Source organism: Chenopodium album, chromosome 15 (genome assembly GCF_948465745.1).
Source record: "Chenopodium album chromosome 15, dcCheAlbu1.1, whole genome shotgun sequence".
NCBI classification, from domain to species: Eukaryota; Viridiplantae; Streptophyta; class Magnoliopsida; order Caryophyllales; family Amaranthaceae; genus Chenopodium; species Chenopodium album.
The window spans coordinates 11,735,799-11,762,974 of record NC_137848.1 but is presented as its reverse complement, the minus strand read 5'-3'; the positions used below and the strand labels follow the sequence as shown (position 1 = coordinate 11,762,974).

The 27,176-nt window shown below is 34.4% G+C and overlaps 2 protein-coding genes across 3 annotated transcripts; both read left to right on the top strand.

Moving 5' to 3' along the window:
- The first annotated feature begins 735 nt into the window (after window positions 1-735).
- Window positions 736-13,677, top strand: LOC145581912 (inositol 1,3,4-trisphosphate 5/6-kinase 4-like). Its single transcript, XM_081638949.1, has 12 exons — window positions 736-1,032; window positions 1,894-1,929; window positions 2,671-2,869; window positions 3,347-3,444; window positions 4,548-4,616; window positions 7,541-7,737; window positions 8,791-8,944; window positions 10,477-10,590; window positions 11,198-11,260; window positions 12,616-12,761; window positions 12,868-12,997; window positions 13,340-13,677. Exons 1-12 carry the CDS (start codon window positions 898-900, stop codon window positions 13,487-13,489), a joined length of 1,491 nt encoding a protein of 496 aa, XP_081495075.1. The 5' UTR covers window positions 736-897; the 3' UTR covers window positions 13,490-13,677.
- Window positions 13,678-15,140: 1,463 nt separating this feature from the next.
- LOC145582957 (la-related protein 6B-like) lies at window positions 15,141-26,484 on the top strand. 2 transcript variants are annotated; one of them, XM_081640029.1, is made up of 10 exons: window positions 15,141-16,014; window positions 19,718-19,799; window positions 20,400-20,498; window positions 20,652-20,719; window positions 20,872-20,951; window positions 23,015-23,114; window positions 23,518-23,565; window positions 23,689-23,757; window positions 25,174-25,323; window positions 25,836-26,484. In XM_081640029.1, exons 1-10 carry the CDS (start codon window positions 15,406-15,408, stop codon window positions 26,097-26,099), a joined length of 1,569 nt encoding a protein of 522 aa, XP_081496155.1. In that variant the 5' UTR covers window positions 15,141-15,405; the 3' UTR covers window positions 26,100-26,484. The 2 variants fall into 2 exon arrangements, with proteins under 2 accessions (XP_081496155.1, XP_081496154.1); XM_081640028.1 differs by having other exon boundaries at window positions 15,142-16,014; window positions 20,400-20,494; window positions 20,648-20,719.
- The last annotated feature ends 692 nt before the right edge of the window (window positions 26,485-27,176 follow it).

Genomic DNA, 27,176 nt, shown 5'->3' with positions numbered 1-27,176 from the left:
ACTCTGAGGATGTAAAAGTAACACCGTACCAACAAAACCATAGTTAAGGTAGGACTTAACGACAGTGAGAAAACAAAATTCTGTAAACTAATGAATTGACCTTCATACCCCTTACTTTCTACGCGAAAAGAAAATTATAGCTCTAGATAAACAACCCAGGTTTATCTAGGAGATCAACCTGGGCAGCTCGGTGAGTGAATACTTCAAGCTACACTACTCAATTCCTCAATGCGCTATAGAAGCTTTTGCAAAGGACCAAAAGAGGAAGTAGCTTTAGCAACAAGCTACATACACTAGTAGACAGCTCTTGGCTCCCTTACTTGTTTAATTTCGAATGGTTAGATTTTGGACAGATTTTATTTATATCTTTTTTTTTTTTTTTTTTTTTTGAATGGAGATTTTGTCTTTATCTAAGTCTTTGTCATGTTATGTGGTTCTCGCTTTATGTAAACATGTACTTGTTATGCTCAATTATAACTAGGCAAAGGCTTTTATGACAAGAAAAAAAATTATGTTCTTAATTATGTTAATAGCAAATTACAATGTAATAATGACGCATTACATGCAAACTCATCAAAATATTGACCCTTTTATAGGTCACATAATTTTCAATGCACTCATTAAATTACAAAAATTTCTATTCATAAATTAGTATAAAATATTAAAGCAATTCTATTATATTTGAAATTACATGTTGACATTAATCTAACAAATAACAATGACATTATTGTTCTCTTAAAAAAAAAAAAGTTGCATTTTTAAAAACTTGGTTTGTGCTCTTGGTCGGTCCGCCCATGAGGTCTTAGAATCTTATGTAGCGTACTAATATCCGGTCCGGTGGACTCCATTCTCTCGCTTCCGAGTACCAATTTGCAAACAAACAGGAAGAGAGAGAAAATGGGTGGTGTGCGAGCTCTGATTTTGGACGCTTCAATTCTTCTTGCCGATGATTGCGATGGTAATGGTGCTCCTACTCTTCGTGCTGGTGCTGATTTCCTCTTTCGTGCCCTTCATTTTTCACAACTACGCAAGGTTGTCGTCTCTCTCATCATCTTCTTCATCAATTTTATATTGTAGTTGTAGATTGTGTTTTTGGATGTTTTGATTCTGCTATACTGCTGATTAGATTGATTTTAGCTCATTTTTTGATTAATCAATTGCATGCAATTGCATTTGATCATATGTGTTCAAATGCTGAATATCAATTTTAGTTGAAATTACTTTTTGTTGAAAATTATGTAGTCGGTTTGTTCCCTTGGGGTTAATGGTTGCGCATACTATTTTAGGATGTACGGAAAATGTTGATGCCTTAAGTGATGTAGTAATGGTTTATGATTAGATTTTTCAATGTGCTTCACTGATTGATTCGTATAAATGATCCAACTGATTACATAAATGGTAGTGAAATTGTCTCTTTTTTTATTTATGAAATGCATCGGGACAATGCCATAAGTCACAACTACTTTTAGACCAACGGAGTTTGAAACCGCTTAATTCAAGTGATGTAATTAATTTGGAATGGATGAAGTATTACATGAATCAAATGGACAAGAAGTATAGTGTGTTGTTCTAGAAGATGCCTTCAAGGGAAAAGCCGATTTGATGAATATAAGTAAACATAACGTAGCGGATTAAAAGAAAAGGCTTTCTTTTTTATGAGTTATGTTAATTATATAGGAGTGGAATGACAAGAATTTGAATAGAGTGGAGGTCCTTGAACTTTTATCTACTCCTGATTTTTCATTAGATCTATGTGCAATTCATTATAATTGAAAGACATTCCTGATTTTGAAGTCCAGATTCTATACTTAAAAAAGTTTCTTGGTTTAGGTTCTGTTCTTTCCTTTTGTGCTCATACTTTGAGCAGACCATAAGATCTATTTTTACTTGCAGGGAATTCTTTTCGGAGAGGAACTTTCAATCGATAAGGTTTGTGCATGCTTTGAACTTTTGTCTAGGATGACTATGTCTGTTTGAGTACTTATTAGCGCTTCAGAAACATGAATCTTCTACAGTTAATCTGAAGAAATAATTAGAATTATTGTCGTAAACATATGATAAACTTGTGAAACTGCTTTTATATTAACTATCTGCACTCCTTGCTAGTCACACTAAATACTATTTCACTTTAATTGGTAGTAAATGCTCATACAGGTGAAAATAATCACAATTCTTGTTAGTTGTTACTTTTTGGCTAAAAATTAGGTATACTCTTACACAATGAATGTTCTCATATTGATCTTATAATGAATGCACATTTGTATATTTTATTTCAAATTAAGGCACTGAGAAAATAGAGATGAGATTTATTTGATGGCTTACAGGTAAAAGATGATCCTTAAAACTCGTCCTACTATGGCAGTATGGCCAAAGCAGTATTCTCCTAACATAAATTATATTCTAAAGAATGATATTTTTCTATGTTTTGATTGCTCTGAAGAAGATTTAAACTGTAATTGGCAGAACGGGAATACTTTAGAATTAGTTTCATTCCTTGACAGTTATGCTATAGTACTGTTCACTCTTTACTTTTAAACCTGAAGATACGATCCTTTTCAGCAGCTGTACGCATTTCTGCTTAAACTAGATGGGTATCCTCATGCTCATGTTTGACCTTAGATTCTGCAGTTCTCATTCATCTATGCATATATGTTTTTCTTCGTGGTGCAGGTCAATCTTCTAGAAAAGATGTCAGAAGTTTATTCATTCGATTGTTTTAAAGTCAGTATTTCTGACTTGGAAGTTCTTATGAATGAAATTGCTGTAGCTTGGGATGATATTCGAAAAGATATGTTGTTTGTACTTTACAGTAAGAAGGTGGATGATTGTCTTAAGCTATGTGAACGTGGGGTTTTGCTAAGTATACTTGGTGAGCATACTCTCCTTTACAGTTTACAGTGTATTTTATAACTTGACAATGGATATTTGTTGGAAACGAGAGAGAGTTCTACCAGACAACAATTAGTGAATGTATACAAAAAGGCATAGATTTAAGCTGCTGTTACATGTGTTATGTTGTACCTCTGTTGAAAATAAGAAAACAAATGTAGTTTCATTAATTTTGAAAGGATTTGTTTTGATGAGATCATGAAATAGCAATCTCTAGAAAATAGGAGATGAACACACATAGCTGTTCTTCAATGTCTGGCTTGGATGTCCACTTGACGCATATGATTTCCAATGTGTCTCATTATATCTCACAATTAACATACAACAGTATTTTTTTTTTTTTTCTTTTGCCTCCTTATGTGAAATAAGTTGGAATGGTTGGTAAGCTGAATTGCTGATCATTGTGCATGTTGAGGTATCTTTTAGGTGGTCACAGTGTTTTCATTCTTACCTGTAGATGTTGATACTGGAGGAGATACAAAAAAGCATCCAAGTGTCCATTATATCAAGAAACTGGAAGAGCTTCCTTTGACTTTGTGCCGCTTGAACAAAAAGGTTTGGCATATATAATTGCTTGGACAAGTATTAGTTTTTCCTTTCTATATAAAGGTATCATGTAGTGGTTTCGTAGGACACTGAAGTCACTTGTTAAACTATATTCCTGTGTATACCTTTGCTTGGGCTAGTATCAGTCTCCCTTTCCATGATAATGAATTATATAGAGGTTCTATATGACATGAAAATGACTTGCTATACCATAATCCCTTGACTACCTTTGTTTGAAAAATATAGAAGTCTATAGAAAATTAAATTGCATGGACTCTTGTTGGTTTGGTATTTTCTTTTAAGTCTCAACATTGGAAGCTTCAAAGCTACAAAGGGTAATGAATAGATAACGTGTTGGTTTTCTAATCTATTGGGCTTTTGTATGACGACAAAGAGAACAGTGATGGCATTTTTTAGTGTTTGGTTTCTGGCATCTTCTTTTGTTTATTCTCCACTCTTTCTTCATTTTGTTGGCAAGAATAGTTTTGGACATTATTTACTTGAAGGGTATGTATGGAAGAGGGAGTTCATATGGGTGGAAGTCATTATACGTGGTGCCTTATAGCCTCTCATTCAATAGGAAAGTAATGGTAAGATTCTGCTATAATTCAGTGTTGGTACTTGGTAGACATTTAGTAAATAAATCATTTTAATTTCTAGTTTCTTGGTATCCCCTTCTTGGATTTTTCCTGCATACCTACTTCTGATTTGCAGACTTGGCTATTGGCATTGAATTTCATGCACAACTTTAAACACTTTATGTAGTCCTCTCCTTCATCGTCTTCTGCCAGTTCTCTTCTATCTTCATTTCTTCCTCTGAAGACCATCTAGAATGACATCATAATACTGTTAACTAAAGACAACTAAGGCTACTAGAATTTGTGTTGGTCATTTTGAGTTTTGTAATTCTGTATTTGGTCACCTGCATTTTCCAAATCCCATGATCAGCATGCTGTTTAATATTAATTATATGCAAAAAGAGGCATAATCCTATTGCAGATACCTTTGCTAGAAATTTAGTAACACTTAATGTATTATGTGTATTTTTATTTGGGGGTGAGGGGAAGATGAAACACTATGCTGATTCACTTCTGAAAATATATCGTGAACAGGTAGCTTCCAAAGAGGCTATAACAGTTGGCTACTGTATGAAGCGCTCCCGGCAAGCAGATTTTGCTAAGGTGAGCTGTAAATTATCTGGAGATAGAGCAGTTGGTGCAACTGTATGGATTATGCTTTTAACTAATTTATATTATGATTTGTGTTGTTAATACATATACAGTAATAAATAATGAAGTGATTTGATTAAATCAAGCACTAGCAGTATGAAATCCCAAACAACAAGATCAGTATGAAAGAATTTGTGGTATGAATATTCTCACGAAGGTGATTCAATGCAACGAATATTCCTTATCTCAAGTTTAAATTTAATGCTCAATTGGAAAGATGCAACCTTTTCATTACCAATCTCTTCTTAAAAGTGTTACCAACTTTAAAAACTCGTGATATTTAATATTCCCTTTGGATTGACAGTATGATATTTTGTTCTTCATGCGCTCACTGCTGTCATTGCTTGTATTTAGTAGTAGTGTTTAAGACTTTACTTGGGATTGACTTGTGGATTTAGTATCACTTTTCTTTTGGTTATCTTTAAATACGTTATATTGGCTATTGGTTTTCATTAAATTGTTAGAAAGTAGGAACTGTTAGCTATAACTTAATAGTCTTACCAGGTGCTTAAAACATTATTGGTTTTCATTTTTCACCTTTAATTTGTGATATCATAATTCATATCTGCGAACACAAAGGGAAGGGACGGAATCAATGGAGTCCTCATTCCATTAATGAGCATAGCTTGTAAGACATTGCTAAAATTTTCCTTGCTCTTCTTGAGCCCCGATCTTTAGCAAATATCTTACAAGTGTGTCCTTTGGAAAGAAAGCGGTATAAGATGTTCATCTGATGCTGTAATTTTAGTTTCATCCATTAATTTTTTGCAGCACAATGAAATCTAATTTTCAGGATGACCTGATCAACTTTTTTGTTATTTAGATGAAATACTACAAGAGGGGGGGTGAATTGTAGTATGGAGCTTGCTAGTCACTTTTCCCGGAATTAAAAGAAACTTAACGCAATAGAAAAATAGTGCAAGAGAGATTTTACGAGGAAAACTTCCTAGGCCAAATAGGAAGTGAAAAACCTCGACCCCAAGGGATTTTGACTCAAGACATTCCACTAAAACAGGCCAACGACTCTGTTACAACCTATGAGGAACTAGAGCCTCTACCGAGTTCCTCAACGAACTCATATCCCTAACAACTATTCCCTCTAATAGTTGCTACTCGAAATCTTCCCTCAAAGACCTCTCTTCTCACTCAAGACTTCACTCAAAGCCTTACTCTTTCTCTTTCTCTCAAGCTTCACTCAAAGCTTTCTCTACATACAACGAACTCACTCAAGTTCTCACCCCAATACAAGAGTTCTCTCAAACCCTTATAAATTCCCCATTACAAGAGTTCACTCAAACCCTTAAACAACTCTCAAATACATATAAAAGATATAGTGTATAAGGCTAATATGTTGGACACTTTGAGATATGTAAGGAACTTGGAACCTGGAGGAACTGGCTCACCAACGTGGAGAGAAAATATATTTCTTTTCTACTGCTCTACCACTTGGGACAAACTCCATTATGGAATGACTCAAATAAGCCAGACAGTTTGGAATGAATGAAAACATCTCTTTTTATAGTGCTTCAAAGACAAACCCATTCACCCCATGATCTTCAACCATAATAGTAGTGCTTCCTAAATTCTAGGCATTATCTCCATTAACTCCATGAACATAAGAAGTAATGGAAGACATGGATTGGAGTTAAAAACATGTTCTCCATGATCTCCTTATTTTTCTCCAGTAAAAAGCTGTTTCAAATTAAACGTGAAAAGTAATTTTTATTTTTCCAAAAACTTAATAAATAAAAATAGAAAATATAAAACACTTAAATCCTAACCGAATCAGATTTTTATCAATTAAAACTGATTCGGATTTTATTCATTAAAAATTTATAAAAAACTATTTTATCCTAAAACAACTAACCCATTTAATTTGAAATATTAAACCAATTAGAGATTAGATAGGAAGCAACCTATAGTAAATCCCTAAAATATAGGAGAAGATAAGGAGAATAAAATATATTTTTGACTAACAAGAAAATCAGATTTTATTTTAAAAACTTATCTTTTATAAAATAAAATCTATTTAAAATAAATAATACTTAGTCAAAACTAACTACCTAAAAAGTAGGCAAAGATAATGCAATGACTATTAACGTTGAAAACTGACTTTTAGAGCGGTGCAAACTCGTGTTTCTCCTATACACGAATTTTAGACTAACCCGTGAGGAACTGGCTGGTCAGCAACACCCAGTTCCTTCCAGACTGTCAGTTCCTTCGAGATTAAAGTTCCAATTTAGTTCCATAGGCATGTTCCAAACAATTTATCTTGTCCAACATACTTACATGATTCCTAGAAAAATATACTCCTATTTTTCTGTCTTCATGTTTCTTCCGATGCTTCTGTTCCTGTCAAGGAACTTCTCTTTTCTTGTTCCCCCTCAGGAACTGCTGCTTATTCCTTGCAAAGAACATCTTCTCATTCTTCTTAAGAACTGCATGTAAAGTCTAACAATACGTTTGTACGTTTAGACTTCTTCTCTTTGTGTTCCCCTAAGGAACTCAAGCACGATCCATACATTGTATGTAGGGAACCTTCTTTGATAATGATCTAATCTGTACTCAACCACCTTCATGCTACCTGACTTGTTCATGCACATCTCAATACACATATTAGTTAGATAATCATCATTTGTTCATCATCATCATCAAAACCTTACAACATTTTTATTAGTATATTGATGACTGCCTGTATTTCATAGAAACTTGTGTGCACATGACAAAGAGAATTTGATATTGTGGGGGTTAGCATAGGTTCTATTTGGTGATGCTGAGACTGTTGGGATTGACATGCTGTGTTTTCTGCTCATATCTTTTCTGCAGATTATTTTCTCCTCCCATACTAAGTGAAGCATGTATGTTGCATTTGGCAGAGAGGTGCATTTCCACTGTGTTCAGTCCAGCATGATTTGATGTTTCTGCCCCTCAGTTACGATCTTTCCATACCATTGCAGCTGCAAGAAATTGATGTAATACTTCATAAAGCAACTGATGAAATTTTATCTGTTGAGCTGAACTTGTCACTTGCCCCAAAAATTACCTACACAAATGGTATGGAAGAATTGAGAAGGTACTTTTGTTTTCTTTGAAGATGATATGACTTTTATCCCTAATTTGACTTGGGCCCTTTAATATTTAGTTTTTATTTTTTTTGTCCTCCAACACCCCTCATCTGTTAAATGCTAATTAGCCCCTTTCACGCATTACTTCTCTTAATATATTGCATGGCCAATTTCTCTAAAAGACAGGTCAGTTTTCGCAAAATGGGATGTGAACTTTTTAAGCTGATTTTTGTCATAACTCACAATAATCGGAGGCGAGTTCCAGTTATGTATAGATTTCTTTTTGTTTGATTTCCCACATTTTCGCCTGGCCTCTAAGCTTACTCATTAATTTTGCAATAAATTTCTCTCTGGATGTTTGCTTTTCTGAATAATATGATGTTGGCTTTGTCTATTTGCGAATGTTATTATGGTGAAGGAACTCAAGGAAGTGGTATGTGTCTGGTCATTGTGCCTGGTTTACGATTTGGTAGTAGCAAAGAAACTATAGGTGAAGGAACAAATAGAAAGACAAGTTGAAGGTGCGAAGTTGGAAAATACTGTTTGATATATAAGCATATAGCAGTATGAAGTTGTGAACGAGAAGGGGACATAGATCAAGTAGATAAAAATCTGAAAATTATCTCTTTTTTTCACTTTAAACCTAGATATTGCCTTGAGAGCTTTTGGTGGTCTAGATTCGGTTAATGAACTCGTGTAATCCATTCTATTGAGCCTTTTCGATACTTGTTACCTTTGATTGCTGGGGCCTGGGGCCAATGCACAACTTTCTACTTAATGAGAAATGGCGTTGATAACTGATACTCTGTCCCGTAAAATTAAATTGATAAATTATCTTTTTTGGCTGTATCAAGAGAAGTTATAATTGTTTTATATGCTTAAATGGTACATTAGTGAATTGATATTATGGCAGTTTTTGGTAACATCAAAGTGTTACCAACTTCAAAAATCTATAAATGGCAGGAAAACTTTGTTCTTACACTTTTATTGAAGTGAAAAAGATGTGCAAAAAGATTACCTTTAGTGCAGTTGATGTAGTTCTCTAGCATGTTGACACACAGGACCTTGCCGGATCATCCTCACTGTTGTGTTATTGATCCATTCAATAATATTTATCCTGTTTTGGATCGGCTCAAGATCCAATATCTTCTACTCGGGTTGGAGGATCTGAACAAGGAAGGCTTCTCAAAGATTAGGGGGGCCCATTTTCTCAAGGTATTATGTTGTGTTTATCTCCTGTTCTCTGAATGATCATGTTGAATTAGATAGACAACAATATGAGTTAGATATAGCATTCAATTGGTCAAGGGAGTGAACATGATGCCCTCATTTTCTCTAGATATAGCATTATGTGCTCCTCCGGTGCTCCGAATTATTAAGCTGAATTAAATAGTCACGCTGTCTGTTTTATGCTCAATCAATTGAGAATGGTACATATGATTCTATCTTATGTGAATCCATTATTATGAAACACCTACTTTTCCTTGTGAAATCTCCTACTAAATAAAAGTTTGAGAAAGTGCTTTCATTTTTGTGGAATGAAAAGTGTAATTTAATGCATGTATTGGTTTGATTTGAAGCATTCAGAGTCTTAGTGTGCGATCAACTTTTTCCTATAGTAAAAGAATTACCTAAATCATCTGTCATTGTGTCAGAGTCAGCCTCTGGAGCCTGGACACTCCTATATTCAAACATACTAACTGAATTAAATTAGTAGGCATTATGAGAGCTTTGAAGTTATTCCCATTCAGTCTAACAAGACACTGAGCCACTTCAATTACATGAAACATAACTTGCCAATTTCCTCAAACCCCCTCCACCAGGATAGCTTTTCTGAAAGCACCCCTTGCTCATTATTGAAGTGTACTTCTAGGCACTGTAGCTGTCTTCCTCTAAGACCTCTTTCAGAAATACCATAGCTAAAGCTAATCACATTTCAAAGAGAGCCAAATTTGCCTCTGCAGTAGAACATCCCACAACCTTCATTTGTTCCGTGCCTAAATTGCACCATTCCCACCATACTTTTCTCCATAATTGCTGCATCAGTATTCCACAATTTTTGCATGAGAACAATCAATCATTTCCGGTTTCTGGGAATTTGGTTGTGCTATATTTTAAAATAATAATTACTGACTTGGGCTCAAGTCTTGTAGGGTGTTCTTCAGCATGTATTCAGTCGAAACTCCCTAATTTCCTCACTTGAATTTATTTTATATTTTTTTTATATATATTTTTAATGTGCAGCTCTTCTCTTAATTGGAATCGCCAACATCAATTGTCTGTTCTACAGTTCCTTTTTCATTTCCTCTCTTCTTTTGGCTGGAACTTGCTGTTCTGTTCTTCTATCATATATGCTTCTTTTAGTTGTGAACAATGACGTGCCCATGATCGTAGAAACTCAAATGATTTTTACATGTCTTTGCTTTTCAAGGCCTTGGTTCTAAATTGATTCCCCAGCTATAGCAATTATTTAACCCAAAATAATCAGATTTGAGATTAGTATACCTATACTCTGCTTTCTACTTTAAATTTTTAAAATTTTCATACTATCTTCAGTTATTTCTTTTCCTCCCTTTCTAATTAAAAATCATCCTAATTTTTTTTGTTCTTGGCGGTTATGATATAAAAGCCTTCTCATATAGATTTATGTGATTTTGAAGTACATGCATGTAACTTACATAATATAGTCAACTGACTTTTCTTGTTCGGGTTTGTCTAGAAAACTAAGATGTGGATTGAATATGCAGGTTGACAGTTATAATGATCCTAGTTTGACAGATAAGCTATTGGAGTCTAAGGTATCCCTTCCCAGCATAGTGAAACCTCAAGTTGCGTGTGGCGTATCAAGTTCTCACAGTATGGTAATAAGCTAGTAATCATCCTTTTATTCAGTATATAATTAATTCAACACATATGCACATGCACATAGGGATACTTAAATTTGTAACCCTAAAATTTCAGAGACAGTTGCTTATAGCTCTAAAATTTAGTGCACTCATGCTTTCGCAGACATTTAGTTCAAGTAATTCAACACACATGCTTGTAGGCGTGGTTTCACAGACATTTAGTTTGAGTAGTTTTTTTTTTCGTGCAAAAATTATGTAAAATTTGCCATGTTATTATGGTGGAAGCAATAGTTTAAGCTGGTAAATCAAGGAGAAAAATAATTTCTTCTAGAAACTGATTCGTGGTTCTTTAATTTGTTTTCCCTGTAAATTTGAGTCCAGACTAGTTTTGACCCCAAATATATTGTAAAGCTCATCACATACTATATACATACAATAATTGTGTTTTATGTGCTTATACTTAAGCTTTAAACCGTATTTGAACAAAAGAGAGCATGCAAATTCCACTGGCAATCTGGTTTTAATTTGTAATGCTCACTGGGAGTTCATTATTGTTCTGAATCCTTTTTCTTCGATATAAAGGAGAGCTACAACTGTTCTGATCTTTATGCAAATTTCACAGGCAATTGTCTTTAGTTTAGAAGATTATAAGGAACTCCAGGTGCCACTACCAGCTGTAATTCAGGTGAGAAAATTTACAACTCTTTAATTTTATTTTATTTCGCTTATCTCCTAGCGTGCTCCATTTTCTATCTTTGAGAGGAAGGATGAGGGTGTAAAGGCTAGGGAGAACAAAAATAATGTAAAGTTTCTTAATAAAGGAGTATGCCTGTTTGAATATCACTGAGAAGACTTTGAGATGACTAGGATTTGATAATACTCAAATACAAGTGGCATATGGCAATGTCAATGAGTCTTTGCATGAGGTCGTAAGAGAGGCTGTTAGGAAGTACAGTTTGAGATGGGGCACGTTCAGTGATGTGGCTTTTGTTGAGCGCACATTGTTGCTGTGGCTATAAGTTATGCAATTTTAGGGTCTTGCAAAAGATTTTCCCATTAATGTAGCTGCTATGAATAATTATTTAGATTGAAGAGGTTTGAGGGTCTTGGCTCAGTGTGTTGGAGATGGTCTTTCTGACAATTGTATTAGGTAGTTGATGTTTCTTCCAGTGAGGAAAATAAGGGGCTTGATGAAAAAGGTGATCCACAGGTGCCTTTCAATGGGTAAGAGCTTATTGAAGAGTTTGCGGATGACCTTGTGGTCTTACAAGGTGCACAATTTATCTTGTTTGGATCTCTCATGTATGCTGAACTCTTGATAAGTATGGACTAAGAACAGTAGGAAACCCCTATGTAGCCAACCCTCAGTAGCTGGAGATTTCTCAAATTTCATTTGTTTCCCTTGCCTTTCACTCTTCTCTTTTCTCCCTTTGCACTCCTAAGATTCCTTCTTGACCTTTGCCGCTTGTTCCTTCTATATATATGTATAGAATAATCTTATTCAATTTCAGAAACACATCAGGAAACATCCATTATCTGATACCATTGCAGCAGCAGGAATAATCTTATTCAAAACACTTGCCCATTTTGTCTTTAATGATTATTATCAAATGGTCTCTGTAGCTGGTCCAACTTTGTGGATGAGCGATGTTTAATCAGTGGCTGGTGTGTTTGGATACAACTGAGCTGAGGCATTACTTGGCAATAACGTGTTTTGGATTGTCCAGATTCTTTAAATTTTTTGGAGTTTCAGCGTGCGAAGGATTGATAATGGGTTCTGTTAAGAACAGTTTATTCTATTTCTAAGTAATGAGGAGGATCAAAGCTTTGTTGATATATATTATATATATATATAGTTGGCTCATTTACTTTACAAGGGGGTTCCTTTATAATCTTATAAAATGTAAAGAAGTCTGCTTTGGCAAGAACTTTGCTATCTGCATTTTTTTTTTTTTTTTCCATAATCATATTTCTTTTATATTATGTTACTTACTAGAGTACTTCTTTTATCTCTTAAGTACAAGGCCCTGAATTATGCAGGAATATGTAGATCACTCATCCACACTATTCAAATTCTATGTCTTGGGGGAGAAAGTCTTCCATGCAGTCAAAAAGTCTACACCTAACGGAGATGTGTTGATGAAATTGTCCCAAGCAAATCTGTTAAAGCCTCTAGTGTTTGACAGGTAGCTACTGCTAGTTTTTTCAATGATGCTTTCCAATTAATGAAGTTGCGTGTGAAAAGCTGATTTCCTGCAAGGCTGCAACTAACCGAGTGAATATCTTTCACAGCTTGAAGTCCCTACCCACTGCCGAAATGAATCAGTTTGGAGATGAAGTTGTTGACCTTGAGCTTGTAAAAAATGCTGCGAATTGGCTTAGGGAAAAGCTTGATCTTACCATCTTTGGCTTTGATGTAGTTGTAAGTACTGAAAAACCATGACTTTATGCTTTCCTGCTTAACTTTGAACACTAAACATAAAAGTATTTAAGATAGGTAAAGTGGTGGCTGGCGGATCCCTTCATCGAGTTCATTAGGCTCTCGGCTCTCAGTCTCTCACAGTCATCCACTGCTTAGTATGCTGAAAGTTGAAGTGGATATTAAATCCTGGTAGCTGAAGAGGGGGGAGTGGTATAGGAATGAAAAGGCCTTCCTTATGTTCCCTACTACTCTACTAGAGGCTTGAGGCTTGAGCCAAATTTACTTTGCGCATTCTGTATCATAATTGATTATTGATCATAACATAATTCTTGCTGTTAACAGATACAGGAAGGTACTGGAGACCATGTGATAGTGGATGTAAACTACTTGCCATCATTCAAGGAAGTATCAGATGATGTAGCAATTCCTGCATTTTGGGAAGCTATTAAAAACAAGTTTCGGGAGAGACAAAAGACGATTAGCCAACCTTAGAAAGTCGATACCAAAGAAACATGAATCCTAAAATGTTTCGAGTCCTGCATTTGGTCTACCGGAGATCTCCATATAAATGGTAGACTGCTGTTAACTGAACAAATCAGTAACATTTGTGCTTTTACCTTTAGTTGCACCTTGGGATGTTGGTGAATCACTTAATCTGTTGAGAAAATTTGTTTCTATAATTGGTGATTTCATGTTTGGTTTATCCTGATTGCATCTCCTGCGCTATAATTTGTTGTTTGAACGTTGACGAGATTGGGATGTCCTGGTTATTTGCAAACCCCATAGCTCTGCATGAAGAAGTTTTGAATTAAGATGGCTTTATACATTAGCTGTTAAGTGTGTAACATGTATAGGGTTAAACAACAAAAATGGACCTAAAAGATAGTCGGGTCTCTACTTCCAAACTCGTAAAAAACTCATACTTGAATTGTACACGAGTAGTTTCATTCTTCACTCATACTTGTTGTGTGTGTTTGCCCATCTAAGATCGAATTTCGGGGTGCTTTTGTTTCAAGAAATTTTCTTCACTCATACTTAGGTGAAAAATACAAATCATACAATGTGCAATTTAATGAGGGAGGGTAACAAAGTTTCTATAACACCTAGATGAGTTATTATCTTTGGTAGCTCCTAGTCCTACACTCCTACCCTCTTAGATGAATTTGCCAAGTTAGATTGATGGATGTGCTAAGGAACCTACTAGGCTAATTTGAAGAGAAGAAAAACACATGGGTGGGACAAATTTTCGAAGAAAGATACATAAAAGTTAGGACAGTCTTCTCTCTTAACTATAATCAAACTTTTTAAACAATGAACTTAAGTGTCCATAAAAGGGATACCTTGATGGATTTGCACAAGATGATCTAAAGCATGTAATCTTATACTTCATAAACTCATTTGAATGGATGAATCATATACATAGATTGTTATAACAATATACATACAAATGGTTACAATACGTATACATAATTCGAACAAAATATTAACATTTCAATCATATGACAAATGTGATGATTAATTTTTATGATGTTTTTAGTTTCACCTTTAGACATGTAATTGTTATTACGATAGTCGGGAGGGAAAACATATGCATATTCTAGTGATATTAGTAATGGTGGTGATGGGCAATTGGAAATTTGGATCAAGTCAATTGAGTCATGTTCAAGTGATGAGTCATTTGGTTCATGATACTATTCTAGTTCATTATAATCATTATCATCATTTTATTTGAAGCTTTAAAATTTATTTATTTGATTATGAAACTGACTTTCAGGTATATAAAATGCAGACGGTGTCATATCGAATCATAATATCGAACTTTAAACAAAATTCGAACATGGATAACGTCATTCTAGATAGGATTAACTTTTCTATTTACATATATGCACAAAACTCAATCAAAAAAGAGAAGAATTCAAAACCAAAAAATAGAAATTATATGATGTGATCTCCACTATTACGAGTTCATGACAATCAAATAAAACACAGACCACACTACTTAGATTTATTCATCACTGCCCCCCTCTTCATATTAGTGGGTCCCTACCCCTTTGTCCCAATCAATCTTTGCACCACCAATCATTCTCATAACTCAATCCACTTCTCATTTCTTTTCATTTTTTTTTTTCCTTTTAAAAAAAATATTAAAAAAATAAAAAATAAAAATTAAAAATTAAAAAAAATGGAGTAAAACCAAGAGTGGGCCCCACTCCACTTCCTCCTCCACAATCCTCCGGCTTCGCCGTCTTCTTTCTCTCCTCCCTATAAAAACCTCCATTAACGGTGTCTCGATCTTCCTCCACCCCGATTTCTCTCTCTACTGTGTTTCTCTCTCTTCCCTCAATTTTCGTCTTTCCTCTTCTAGGGGGAGTCAATCTCTCCCCCTTAAACCCTTCAAAACCCTAACAATGGCGGATCAATCCTCAGAAAAAACCCTAGATTCTTCTCCTTCTCCTCCCGATCAACCTCAATTAGCCGATTCCATGGTTCCTGAAACCGTCTCCGTTGAAGAAGACTCAGGTTCGTCGTCGTTGTCTCGGAACTCGTCGTTTAGTAAGCTAAATGCTCAAGCGCCGGAGTTTAAGCCGAAGAAGACGATTCCTTCGCCGCCGAGCTCGGTTATTGGTGGTGGTGATCCGAGAGTGATGATCGTTTCTCCGTCGCCGTCGCCGTCTCCGCCGCCGGCGTTGGTGCATGTTTATCCTCCGCCGCAAGTCAACTCGCCGTTTCCGCTTATTCCGTTGCCTCACATGAATCATCTCCATCATCACCAGCAGCACCAGCAACACCAGCATAATCAGAATCATCATGATCATCAGCATCATCATCATCATCGGAATGATTCGCATCGGAATCATCATCACAATCAACCGAAGCATCACCGAAGCGGGGAGCAGCAGGATGGAGCGGGTCAAGGTGGTCATAAGCAGGATAAGGATCATGGGCAAGGGAGTAATGGTGCAGCAAAGAATCATAATGGGTTGTCTGATGAGAATACTCAGAAACTCATTAATCAGGTGTGTATTTGCTAATCAATTTTTTTTGCTAAATGTTAATCTGTATGTTTTTATCAAACTGACTTATTGATCAATGGTATGTATATGGTGGCAAATTAGTATGATTTAGTGGTTATAATCAGTATTGGGAATTGTTGCTAAATTAGGATTTAAATATTGTGTTATGAATTGAATTTGGTATTACCTGATGGCATTTTTCTTGTTTACCAATTGTTTAGGGAACATTTGTTTTACAAGCTAGTATGTCAAATTTAGTCTAGGTCATGCCCAAGTTCATTAGCTCTATACCAAAATCATTTTGGTTAAGCAGATTTATTATCTTGGATCAACAGATACTCGGATAGGCTTGTTAGATTGTATCTTGCCTATCAAACATTTGATTCATTGGTATGACTTAAAACTAATTTCTTTGCCATGTTGGTATGAAAGAATCGTAGGCATTGGTACAGTATAATCTAATGAGAGGCAAATACATACATTTTTGGGTTGGAAAATCAAATATGAAGTATACAGCAGTATCATGCCTATTTCCCTCCAACTTATGATTTTTACACTTGGATTTTTTTTCCTGTCCACTCTCACGACTAAAGTACTAAATTAAATAAAGCTACATCTACTCCACACACCCGTATGACATTCACTGATAGAATTTTGATACCTTGGGTGGTGAATCTGGTGATTTTTGGGTATGTCCGTAGTTGGCTCTCTGTTGGGCTGTTTTTGTGTTGATGTAAAGAAAATTATGAGCAAGGAAGTTTCTCTGTCGCCTAATCATGAAGAAGAGCCTTGATTTTGGGAATTTGGCTGATGGTGCTTTGTATGGGCATAGACACATTTAGTGTGGGCAGATTATTAATAAAGTGTGGTGAATAATGATTGATGTAATGAAAATTAAGAGCAAGGAAGTTTCTCGGTTGCATAGTTATGAAGCGGAGCCTTGATTTAATGATTTTGGGAATTTGGGTGATGGTACTGTTTATAGGCATAGACACATTTAGTGTGGGCAGATATTTGGTAAAGTGTGGTGAGAAATGATTGAAGTAGACCAATTTTTTTGGTTCTAGTTGGGAAAGGGAAAATATAGGAGAGTAGGAAAATAGTGAATTGTAATTATGACAAGTTGAACATATGAAATGAAGGAACTTAACTCCTTGTGCACCCCATTTTAAATTTACCAATAATTTTGCGGTTTTTTTATGCTAATATGGCAAACAATTGTTTTTTTAAATACCAATTTGACTAATTTTCCATTTGAAGTATAGTCTTTGTATAAAAAAGTAATTGAAGTTGATGTCCCACCATGGTAAGTGTTATATGACTTATATCTCAAAATCATGTCCAGAAGGAATCATGGTAAAAAATTTGTAAAAGTTTTTTGTTAAAAAATAGTTAGGAAGCCATTGAATATTGTTGGCTATGCAATGCATGTCAAAGATAAGCAAGTTCATTAGGCTTATGGATTTAGAAGTTCACTTGCTGCATTGCAATGTGTGGCAAAGTATGTTTAACAATGTTTGATGTTTTTGGGATGCGTGAATGGTCAAATCTAATTCATTATAGGTATTTATGATGTGCAAACTAGGAAGCTATATGTGCTGTTATTGCAAAATTCTCTGAGTCATCAAGTAGGAGTTATATGGGCTTGACACACTGTGTGTCATGAAAACTTATGTGGGAAGCAGATAGAAAAAGGCAAGTCTCAGTTGTTGATGTCGTTGTGACTTGTAAGGGCACTGACCCTGACACAACATTGCTTGCAAGAAAGTTTGATAAGCTTGTTTGAGTGAAGTTGACATGGTATAGGCTGGTTAATTAAATAGATTTGCGGATTGGAATTGGAAGGAAATAGCTTTGGAATTGGAAAGAGTGAACTTATTATAGCACTCTGCTACTTCTTGTGTATATTAATTTTCTTATGATATATGAATGCAGCAAGAGGACAAAATTTCCTCAAGAATGTGATTTATAATTATGTATGTATCCTTCTAAGCTGATGGTATGGTTCTAATATTCATCTTGAAGAGCCTTATATCAGAACTTACTATCTGAACCATCTTGGACGCTAGGTGTAGGAAACTTACCATAAGATGTCATATTTTGTTTTGGTGAGGAAGGGTGATAGGTTGATGAAAGAAACTGCTCTTTCAATAAAATGAATTATGATGAAGCTAGTGATGATTTCTTTTGATCTAATGAGGAGCCTTAAGAGTCAGTTAAGCATCCTAACTCTTCAAACTTAGATTGTTTTTGGCGCTATCTTGTTTAACAAAGGGCGTTCTTGTAGCTTGGAAAATAAGGATGAAGAAATGTTGGCTTGCTAAAGTGTGGAAGATGGTCCTGTTAATGAATTTGGTGATACGGTTGGAAAGATAAAATCCTAGGCATTTTTTGTAGAGAATTAGAGATTGCTCCTGTCAATCTGTCAATGTTGAGTTATTTTTTGAAAATAAGGATGAAGAATTGTTGGCTTGCTAAAGTATGGAAGATGGTTCTGTTAGGTATTTGGTGATGCACTTGGTGACTTGGGAAGATAGAATAATAGGCATTTTTGTATATATTGCTCTTGTGAAGGTAAAGTTCTTTTTTTGAAGCTATTTTATTGCTGGAATCTAGTGTTAAGTCTTGACTATTGAGGAAAACTTGACATTTGTTAATTTTGTGGATAAGTCATTTCATTATTAAAGGAGTTAAGGTTTTGAGTTCATAGAAAGTCACATTTTAAATTTTGAAAGCCACTTGAATTTTCTTTTTTTTTTTTTTTTTGAAAGAAAGCCATTTGAATTTTCTTTTATAATGAAATAGCTCGAAACTTCGAGAGTATGAGCCTTTTTGTCTTCGCCCCTCTTTAGCACAGCTTGGTGTCTTTCGGTTATAATTCTTTATTACTTAAAAAAAAGTTATTACATGATAATTTATTAACTTTTATTTCTTATAACCATTGATGAATAGCAAAGATGGTAAGTTATATTAGATAATAGTTACCCTTTTAAAAAACTACTGTATGGAAAGAGAGTAACAACAATCCGTAAGGGGTTATTAAACTTTACGATAGAGGGGAAATGTCCATTTAAGTCTTATGTTTAGTTCATCTTTTTTTTTTTCCTCATCTTATGTGAACTTTTATTTTATTCGATGTGAATTTGTTTTTTCTAACTTCGTTTAATCTAAGTGTCTGATTTGACTAAACATTGACTTTATATGTACACTAATCTATAGTGAAAAAATGTATCAACACTATCAAGTTAGGTCTTATTTGATTTATATCAATGTGTATTCTTCAAATATGTAGTTTTGGTAAAAAAAATTCTTTGCAAAATTAAAGAAATTTAGTAATAAAAAATTGCATTTAAAACAATTAAGTATCAGATATAGTAGTTTTTCTAGTCTGATATGAACCTTTTTTTTTTTTTTCCTAATCTAATCTAAAATAAGTATAAGATACTTAAATAAGGTGAAGTTAAACATAGTGTAGGACTCAATTGTATATTTTTCATCCAATGAGTCTGAGGGATATGTACAACCTTTGTTATCATTTGCACTCCAACTTGAACATAATTTGTTTGCTATGAATTATCTTAACTCTCATGTAGATTTATTTTCTTGTCCTTGAATCAATTTTCCATGTATTTTTAATATGCAACAAATAGCACATTTTTTTCGTTGTTTGGGTCTTTCACAGTCTAACGAAAGGAGGCATTTTTAGGTGGAGTATTACTTCAGTGATGTGAACCTGGCTACTACTGATCACCTAATAAGGTTCATCAACAAGGATCCTGAAGGATTTGGTATGATTGTTGTACCTTCTAATCATCTATTTTATAGGGGAGAGATCTAGTGGGATATACTTTTTTTTTTAATGACAAGGATGCAACTGCATTTTTGAAATGAAGAGTGCATTTTTTTAAAGTTTAATGTGCATTTTTCCCCTTTGTATACTGAAAGGACTACTTCTTGGGGAAAAATAATTAGCTTGATAATAAAAAGATGCACACTCTTAAATAATTTAAGTTAATGTTGCACATTTTCGCTTAAAAAATATGCACATTCAATTTTTAATACTTGCTAAAAATCTCACATCTTTCTTAATTTGAGCGAATGTAAATGCAATTGAACTAAGTGCAAGCTGACTTGGCTCCAACTTTGTAACCATTAACATTGCGTGTTTAAGTTAGTTAGACCCTGGACTTTGCAACCTTCTCACACTGTTAACCAACTTCGGATCTTCAATAAGTTGTTTTTATTATGATGAGTACATTCTTTCATCGCTTCTGTGCTGTAGAGTTTTCCTTGGATACATTCTGTTTTTGTTAATCTTTTGGAAGTATTTTTACTTTTATGAATTGTCCTGTTTTCTTGACCTTTTCCTGGTTACAATCCCTATGTAGTACCTATATCAGTGGTTGCATCTTTTAAGAAGATTAAGGCTCTCATAAGCAGTAATTCTCAGCTTGCAGCTATACTAAGGAGCTCAACAAAGCTTGTAAGTCCTAAATCTATCTTGATAGCTTCCTTTCTTTGTGAATGCTTGGTATTGCTTTATCATGGTTTTATTTTCTGCTGTTGTATCTTCTATTCTAATCCACCCTGCTTCTCATTGATCTTACTGATCTTGTATGGCTATCTGCCTCCTCAGATAGTTAGTGAAGATGGGAAGAAAGTGAAGCGCTTGCATCCTCTAACTGGGTCTGATATGGAAGAGCTGCAAGTATGGCGTTAGATTTATATGTTTGCAAGCTTTTTATATCTCTATATAAACTGATGGGCTCTACCTTTATACTAGAAAGTTTTCTGTCTTATGTCTGTAGACTTGGTTTCCTTGACATCTGATGATTCTGATTTATTGGCATTCATGTATAGGCTCGTATCATTGTGGCTGAAAATTTACCTGAAGATCATTGTCACCAGAAGCTCATGAAGGTTTTTTCAGCTGTGGGAAGGTACTTGAGCGTCTAATAAAGGCTTACAATTCATAATTTACCATCTGGACCTTAATAATCATTTCACATCAGATTCTTTCTTTCCTTTTTTTTTTTTTTTTTTTTTTTTTTTTTTTTTTTTTTTTTGTGTGTGTGTGTGATTTTAACTCAAATGATATCATGAATAATAGTTATAATAAAAATAAGCATTTTTATGCAAATATAATGATAAGATAATTATTTTTATTATATAATGAATGATAAGCAAATTAATTGTACATAGTAAGTAGCATGGGAAATATTGCATCTTCAATAACTTTGAAACAACTACCCATCTTTGGCAAGTGGGTGGTCAATAAGTAATAGATTGTAAATAAAAAAGATGATTGTCATAATCCCTCCATTAAGATTGACAAGTTGATGCTGGATTTCCTGTTGCCTGGAGCTTCTGGAGTATTGAAAGGATTATCATGTAAGCTGGGATTTAGAAAGTCCATGATTCTGTGAGAGGTTTGGGGTTTGGAATGGTAATTGAGTATTGAAAGGATTATCAAGCTGGGATATAGAAAGTCTAAGACTCCATGAGAGGTTTGGGGTTTGGAAGGGTGATTTGAAACATATAGCTTTGGCAGGAAAATGGTGGTGGAGTAGCATAGGTCTTGTGGTTTGATTCCATACTTGCTTAGATACGTGCATACGTCCTTCAAATATACAGGACTGGTTTTTAGATTTGTTTTATAGGGTTTGAGGAAGGAAAAAGATTCTGTAAAGAAATGCAGTAATGGTTACAATATGGTTTCCAGATTTGTTTTGAATGTTTGAATGTTTGAGGTAGGGAAAAGATTCTGTGGAGAAATGCTGTGATGGCTACATTGTAATTTATAAAGCACCTAGCTACAGCAGAATTACTAAGTTTACTATGGCAGTGCTGCTCCACATGATCTGTCGTGGCCTCGTGGGATAGGTTACCTTGTTAGCATCTTTATATGATTGGGTTTTTAAAATTATTCTTTAAGGGAGACAGCTTGTCCTCTTGATGTACTTTGCTTTCTCCAATACCATAAATTGCTTTTTCTTATGAATAATACTTCCTCCTAAAAAAATTAAAAAAAAATTATAAAAAAAAAAAAAAAAAAAAAAACCTTCCTCCATTTCTTTTTAGTTGACTTGATTTGACTTTGTGCACTATTTGCATGACTAATTTTGACTTTCTATTGTGATTTAGTTCTAAGAAAAAAACATAGTCATGTGTTAGATTTGACTCAGGGTCTATTTTCCAAATATCAAACTGTTATAATATTTACTAATACATAATTAAAGATAAGTAGTATTATATTTTAAAGTATGCGTTGCCAACCATACCTAAATGAAATGCGTTAACTAATATGAAACAAAGGAAATAATATCTAGCACAGGAAAGTTGGAGCTGCGGTCATGGAAGATAAATTAAGGGGAGAACTGGTTGAGTTGGTTTTGGCATGTCAGGCAGTAATAAGATCCACCAATAAAGGGATCACCAAAGATGACTTGGATGAAAGAAGTTAAGGACATGAACAGGTTTGATTTGCAGGAACATATATATTGGATAGAAGAAATATTGGTTTATGTAGTTGACCCCATCTTTGGGATTAAGGTGTCGATTGTTGTTTTTGTAACAATATTACTCCCTCTGTTACTGATACACGTAGTTTTAGCAGAGCTTGTGTTTGGGGTATGGAAAGTAGTATTATAGTTTATAATCTACAAGTGGGGAAAGTGGGTCCCCCTGGGTAGAAAAGAATTAATGATAATAAATGGTAGGACCTTGCCATATAAGTGATTCAGTCATTCCGAAATGGCTGAATAGGGCAGGTTATGTGATTATTTAGGAACAGAGGGATTTTAAGGTGTAAATTATAACACAATAATAGGTCAATTAAACATAGCCTTACACCTAAATAGCACAACTACTAGTGAACTTGATTGGAAGTTTTGTAATGAATATATTTTGAACTTGATTGGAAGAATCATAATGAATATATTTCAGAGAGAGTTTTAGTTTCAAGTTTCTATGAATCTAATTGAGTTTTTTTCTCCTTTTCCAGTGTGAAGAGTATTCGTACCTGTCAGCCTCAACCTTCCAACAATGGTGCTTCCTCTGCATCTAGGCCATCAAAAACCGATAATATGCTGTACTGCAACAAGGTAATAGAAGGTCTTGCGTTCATTTGGGATGCAATTTCCTTGTACCATTTTTTTTTTATATAATTAATTTATTGGTTTACCCGTCTTAAATCTAGATAATATTCCTTATGACTGATAACTTGACCAATGCTCTTTTGATTCTCTTGATGCAAAGTACGAAAAATATCAAAATAAATTGGATAGGGATCTTACATTGTTATTACTATATAACTTTGGTACTTAAAGTGAGTATATTTTTTCCATGGCACCAATTTGATGCTGTAATATACTATGGTAGCTAAAAAAATGTTTCAAATGTGCTCAACAAACTGTACTGGTTACATTTGAAGTTAATCTGGATTTTGGCAGATCTAATATTCTAATGGCTGTTGTTTTGATCAACTATTTTGTTTCTTTTGTTTAGCTGCATGCATTTGTGGAATATGAAACAGTTGAGCTGGCTGAAAAAGCGGTATGAATCTGATCACCTTTCAGGTTTTATCTCTCTGAGAAAACTTGCTTTCCCTTTACTTTCTACAGTTGCTTGGAAGTTAATTTTTTTTTAACTTAAAAAAAAATCTTTTACCTTTTGCAGATTGTTGAGCTGAATGATGAGGGTAACTGGAGGAATGGCTTGAGAGTTCGCTCACTGCTTAAACCTGGGGTAGATGTTTCCTAACACCTTTTTCCTTCTTTTCATTTCTAAAAGGCTCCTCTGATCCTTTCTAAGTGCGCAGGTCCTAAGCTGAGCATTGTAGGTTGTAGTTTCATACTCATTATTTTACAGAGTTGTATAATCTCTCATTCTCTTGCACTGCAACAGAGAATTGCTTTGTGAGTGAGGAGTCTGTTGATGCATTTTGCTCATTCTAGTTAATTTCGGTTTTTGAAATTTATACAATAGTAATAGTAATTGAAATATAGATGTCTCTAGAAAAATGTAAATCAAAATTCAATCATAATAATAAATATTATAAATATAAATAATGAAATTCCTAAGCACGATAATTATTTTGCTAAAAAAATAAAGTAAAAATAAGGTAGAGTTTAAGAGGGATTATTCCTTTTAAAGAACTCCACATTAGTATAGGTATATAGTGCTAGCTGTAGCGTAGTTCATTTTTAGATATCGGACCGGATCTGATCCTAAAATCCGAATATCCTAAAATTTCGGATCGGAGATAATGCGATGCAAATCCAATCAGAAATTTTCGGATCTGGTCATAGAAATTTTCGGAAAATTTGCGATTCGTATCCGATCCAAAAACCGAAATTTATTTGGTTATCCAATCTGAAATATCCGAAATTAAATAACCGGATCAGATATCCGAAATTTTGGATTGTACTTTCAGATGGGATCAGTAATTTTTGAACACCCCTAGCTAGCAGTTCAACTTTGTTCAGCCCCTCCATTCATTATAATATTCCTTCCTTTTTGCTCAAGTCCGTTCCATAGAGTTCTTCCCTTGTATACCTACACTAAAGTGGAGTATTTTAGAGGGAATTTTCCCTCCTAAACTCTACTTTATCCCTATTTATGTTTTTTATTTTGGTAAAATCATTAATATACCTAGGAACTTCATTATCTATATATTAACTTATTATTATCATTGACTATTGAGTTGCATTTTTCTAGAGACTTATATATTTCAATTACTATTAATTTCAAAAACCGAGAATGGCTGGAATTACTAGTTAATCCTATATGTATTTTGGCCAAAATAAATTATCCTATTTTGTGTACACTATTGATCATTCCCTTGTATACATCATCCCTTCCTGGCCTTCCCTAAAGATCCACATAAAAACAATTATTTATTATCAATTTTTTATCTCCAGTATAAAACTGCAAACTAGACCTATATTTTACTTTGGGGATAAATATCCAGTTAAAAGATACAGTTTTAGTTTACAGCATTTGTACCCTGTTTTGAAATATTACTTGATGAGTTATACTTCATATTGAAGTTTACATTGTATAGATGTCATGTGAATTTATGAATTTGCTAAGCTCCATATTACTTGTTAATGTCCCTGGTTTTCTTATAATTTTTATCTTTGTATTTTTTGGTGTTATCAGTCTAAGAATGCACAAGCACGAGGAAAGAAAACTGGGAATGAAGGTGAAGTTACATGTGAAGAAGAAGATGTATCCACGTCTGAGCAAAACCAAAATGAAAAACAATCAGAAAACCTTTCTGGGCATTGTGATGTCCACTCTCATGAGCAAGTAAGCATTCTTGTCTTCTCTTTATAACTTGTATCCATGTGGATGTTGTCATCAGAGTATCCACTTTTAGTCCCAGAGTATCCACTTTTTTCTTGTCAATTGGGCTAGCTGGCTAAGGCTTCTCTATATAATGAAACAGAGAGAGTACTTTGTTATGTCATTGTGAAGTATAAATCCAATTGTCCACATGTCCCTGGTGGTGAAAAGGCATTGCTATTTTTTTAAAAATGTTTTTGAATCAATTTAATTGATTTTATGATATTTATATATAACTGATCAAGTAGAGAATAGCAATGGAATTGAATTGATACCAGAGATTCTTTTTATTTCATCTGTTTCCAAATTTTGAATCTTCTTTCTTTACGGATTAGAATCTCTGTTATCTTGTTGGTATATTCATGGTGTTTTTTTTCACTGGCCTTGACAAATGATGTTGCAATCTGCTGATAAATAAATAATTTCTTATATATATCTATAGCAGCTGATCATTAGAGTTTACTGTCATTGAACAGGCCGAGGAGCCAATCTTAGAAAAAGAGGGTGGGCAGAAAAAGAGTCGTAATCGGGGTCGCGGAAAGGGGCGTGGAAGGGGTCATCATAATCATCACCAAAATAATAGGGGGCACCATGTGGGCTCCCCACCTGTGAACAATGCAATGAACGCAGAGCACCCTATTGTAGCAAAGCAGCAGCCTCCTGGTCCTCGTATGCCTGATGGTACCAGAGGGTTTTCTATGGGCAGAGGGAGGCCAATTGCTGTCAATACAACTGCTTAAAAATAAGCCTCCTGCCCCACATTTGGTTGCTGAGTTCTTCAGTTTCGTGTGCTTCCGATGTCAGTGTGTGGCTGTGTGTTGGGTGCTTGTGAGGGGGAGTTTTGCCGCTCTGTTTGTGGGTTAATGGCAGGGTTTTAGAGCGAACTGTTGGTTTGGCTTTTAATCCTATTTTGTGCTTTGAGTGTCATTTGCTTCCAGGAAAAGATGATGTCGAAAATGTATTGTGCGTATTTGTTCTTATGAACCCCTTCTCCCCTTCTGAAAGGGGGTAAAAAAAAAAGAAAGAAAAATGTAGAAAGTAGACCAAGAACCTCGGATTATATACCTGTAGAGATGTGAATGAAGAACTTACAATGAAAGGCAAGTAATGTATTTGTGGCGCCTCCTCTCTCTCTCTCTCTCTCTCTCGGCTAGAGATGACCTAAAAGTACCAAGTTCTCTTGTTAGACCCAATTAATCAGGCTGATTTACAAAATTTGTACATCAACCACCTTTTTTTGTTAAAAAATTGAAATGATAATGATACCCCTCGTTTATATGACAAAGTTACTCATTTATTAGCTAAAATAACCATAAATTGTTAGTTAGGCTTATAAACTTGATTTTTTTTCTCATTTGGAAAGGGCTTCTTGCTCTTAAAAAAAAAAAAAAAAAAAAAAAAAAAAAAAAAAAAAAAAAAAAAAAAAAAAGAGAGAGAGAATTATTGTTACAAGTGTGTCATTTAACTTTGTAAAAACTCAAACCCTTGAGAATGAGAAAGGCAAAGAAGCTCATCTTAGTATGTAAAAAAGACATTTTATTGGCGAAATTTCCAATACACCTAATACTTCCTCTGTTTTTAAAACAAGTGTAATATGTTTACTAAGCATGCATCTTTAAGAAAAATGATTATAAGAGGTAAATGGACAAATTAGCCTATCTAATTTAAACATCGGTAAGAGAGACGGGTGTTCTTTGATATGTTGCATGGACTCGGGTTTGGTTGTTCAAGCGTTCAATTCAGCTATTTTGTAAAGTAATTTCATGATTTTCAATTAAAAGTGAAGTGTCCAAGTGTTACTCATGTCCAAGTAATAA

Coding starts and splice junctions, on each gene's coding strand:
- LOC145581912 (XM_081638949.1), top strand. CDS start 898: ATGGGTGGTGTGCGAGCTCTGATTTTGGACGCTTCAATTCTTCTTGCC. Junction 7,738..8,790: donor GGTATGGAAGAATTGAGAAG/GTACTTTTGTTT, acceptor GTTGACACACAG/GACCTTGCCGGATCATCCTC. Junction 12,762..12,867: donor AAGCCTCTAGTGTTTGACAG/GTAGCTACTGCT, acceptor TATCTTTCACAG/CTTGAAGTCCCTACCCACTG.
- LOC145582957 (XM_081640029.1), top strand. CDS start 15,406: ATGGCGGATCAATCCTCAGAAAAAACCCTAGATTCTTCTCCTTCTCCT. Junction 20,720..20,871: donor CTGATATGGAAGAGCTGCAA/GTATGGCGTTAG, acceptor ATTCATGTATAG/GCTCGTATCATTGTGGCTGA. Junction 20,952..23,014: donor GTTTTTTCAGCTGTGGGAAG/GTACTTGAGCGT, acceptor CTCCTTTTCCAG/TGTGAAGAGTATTCGTACCT.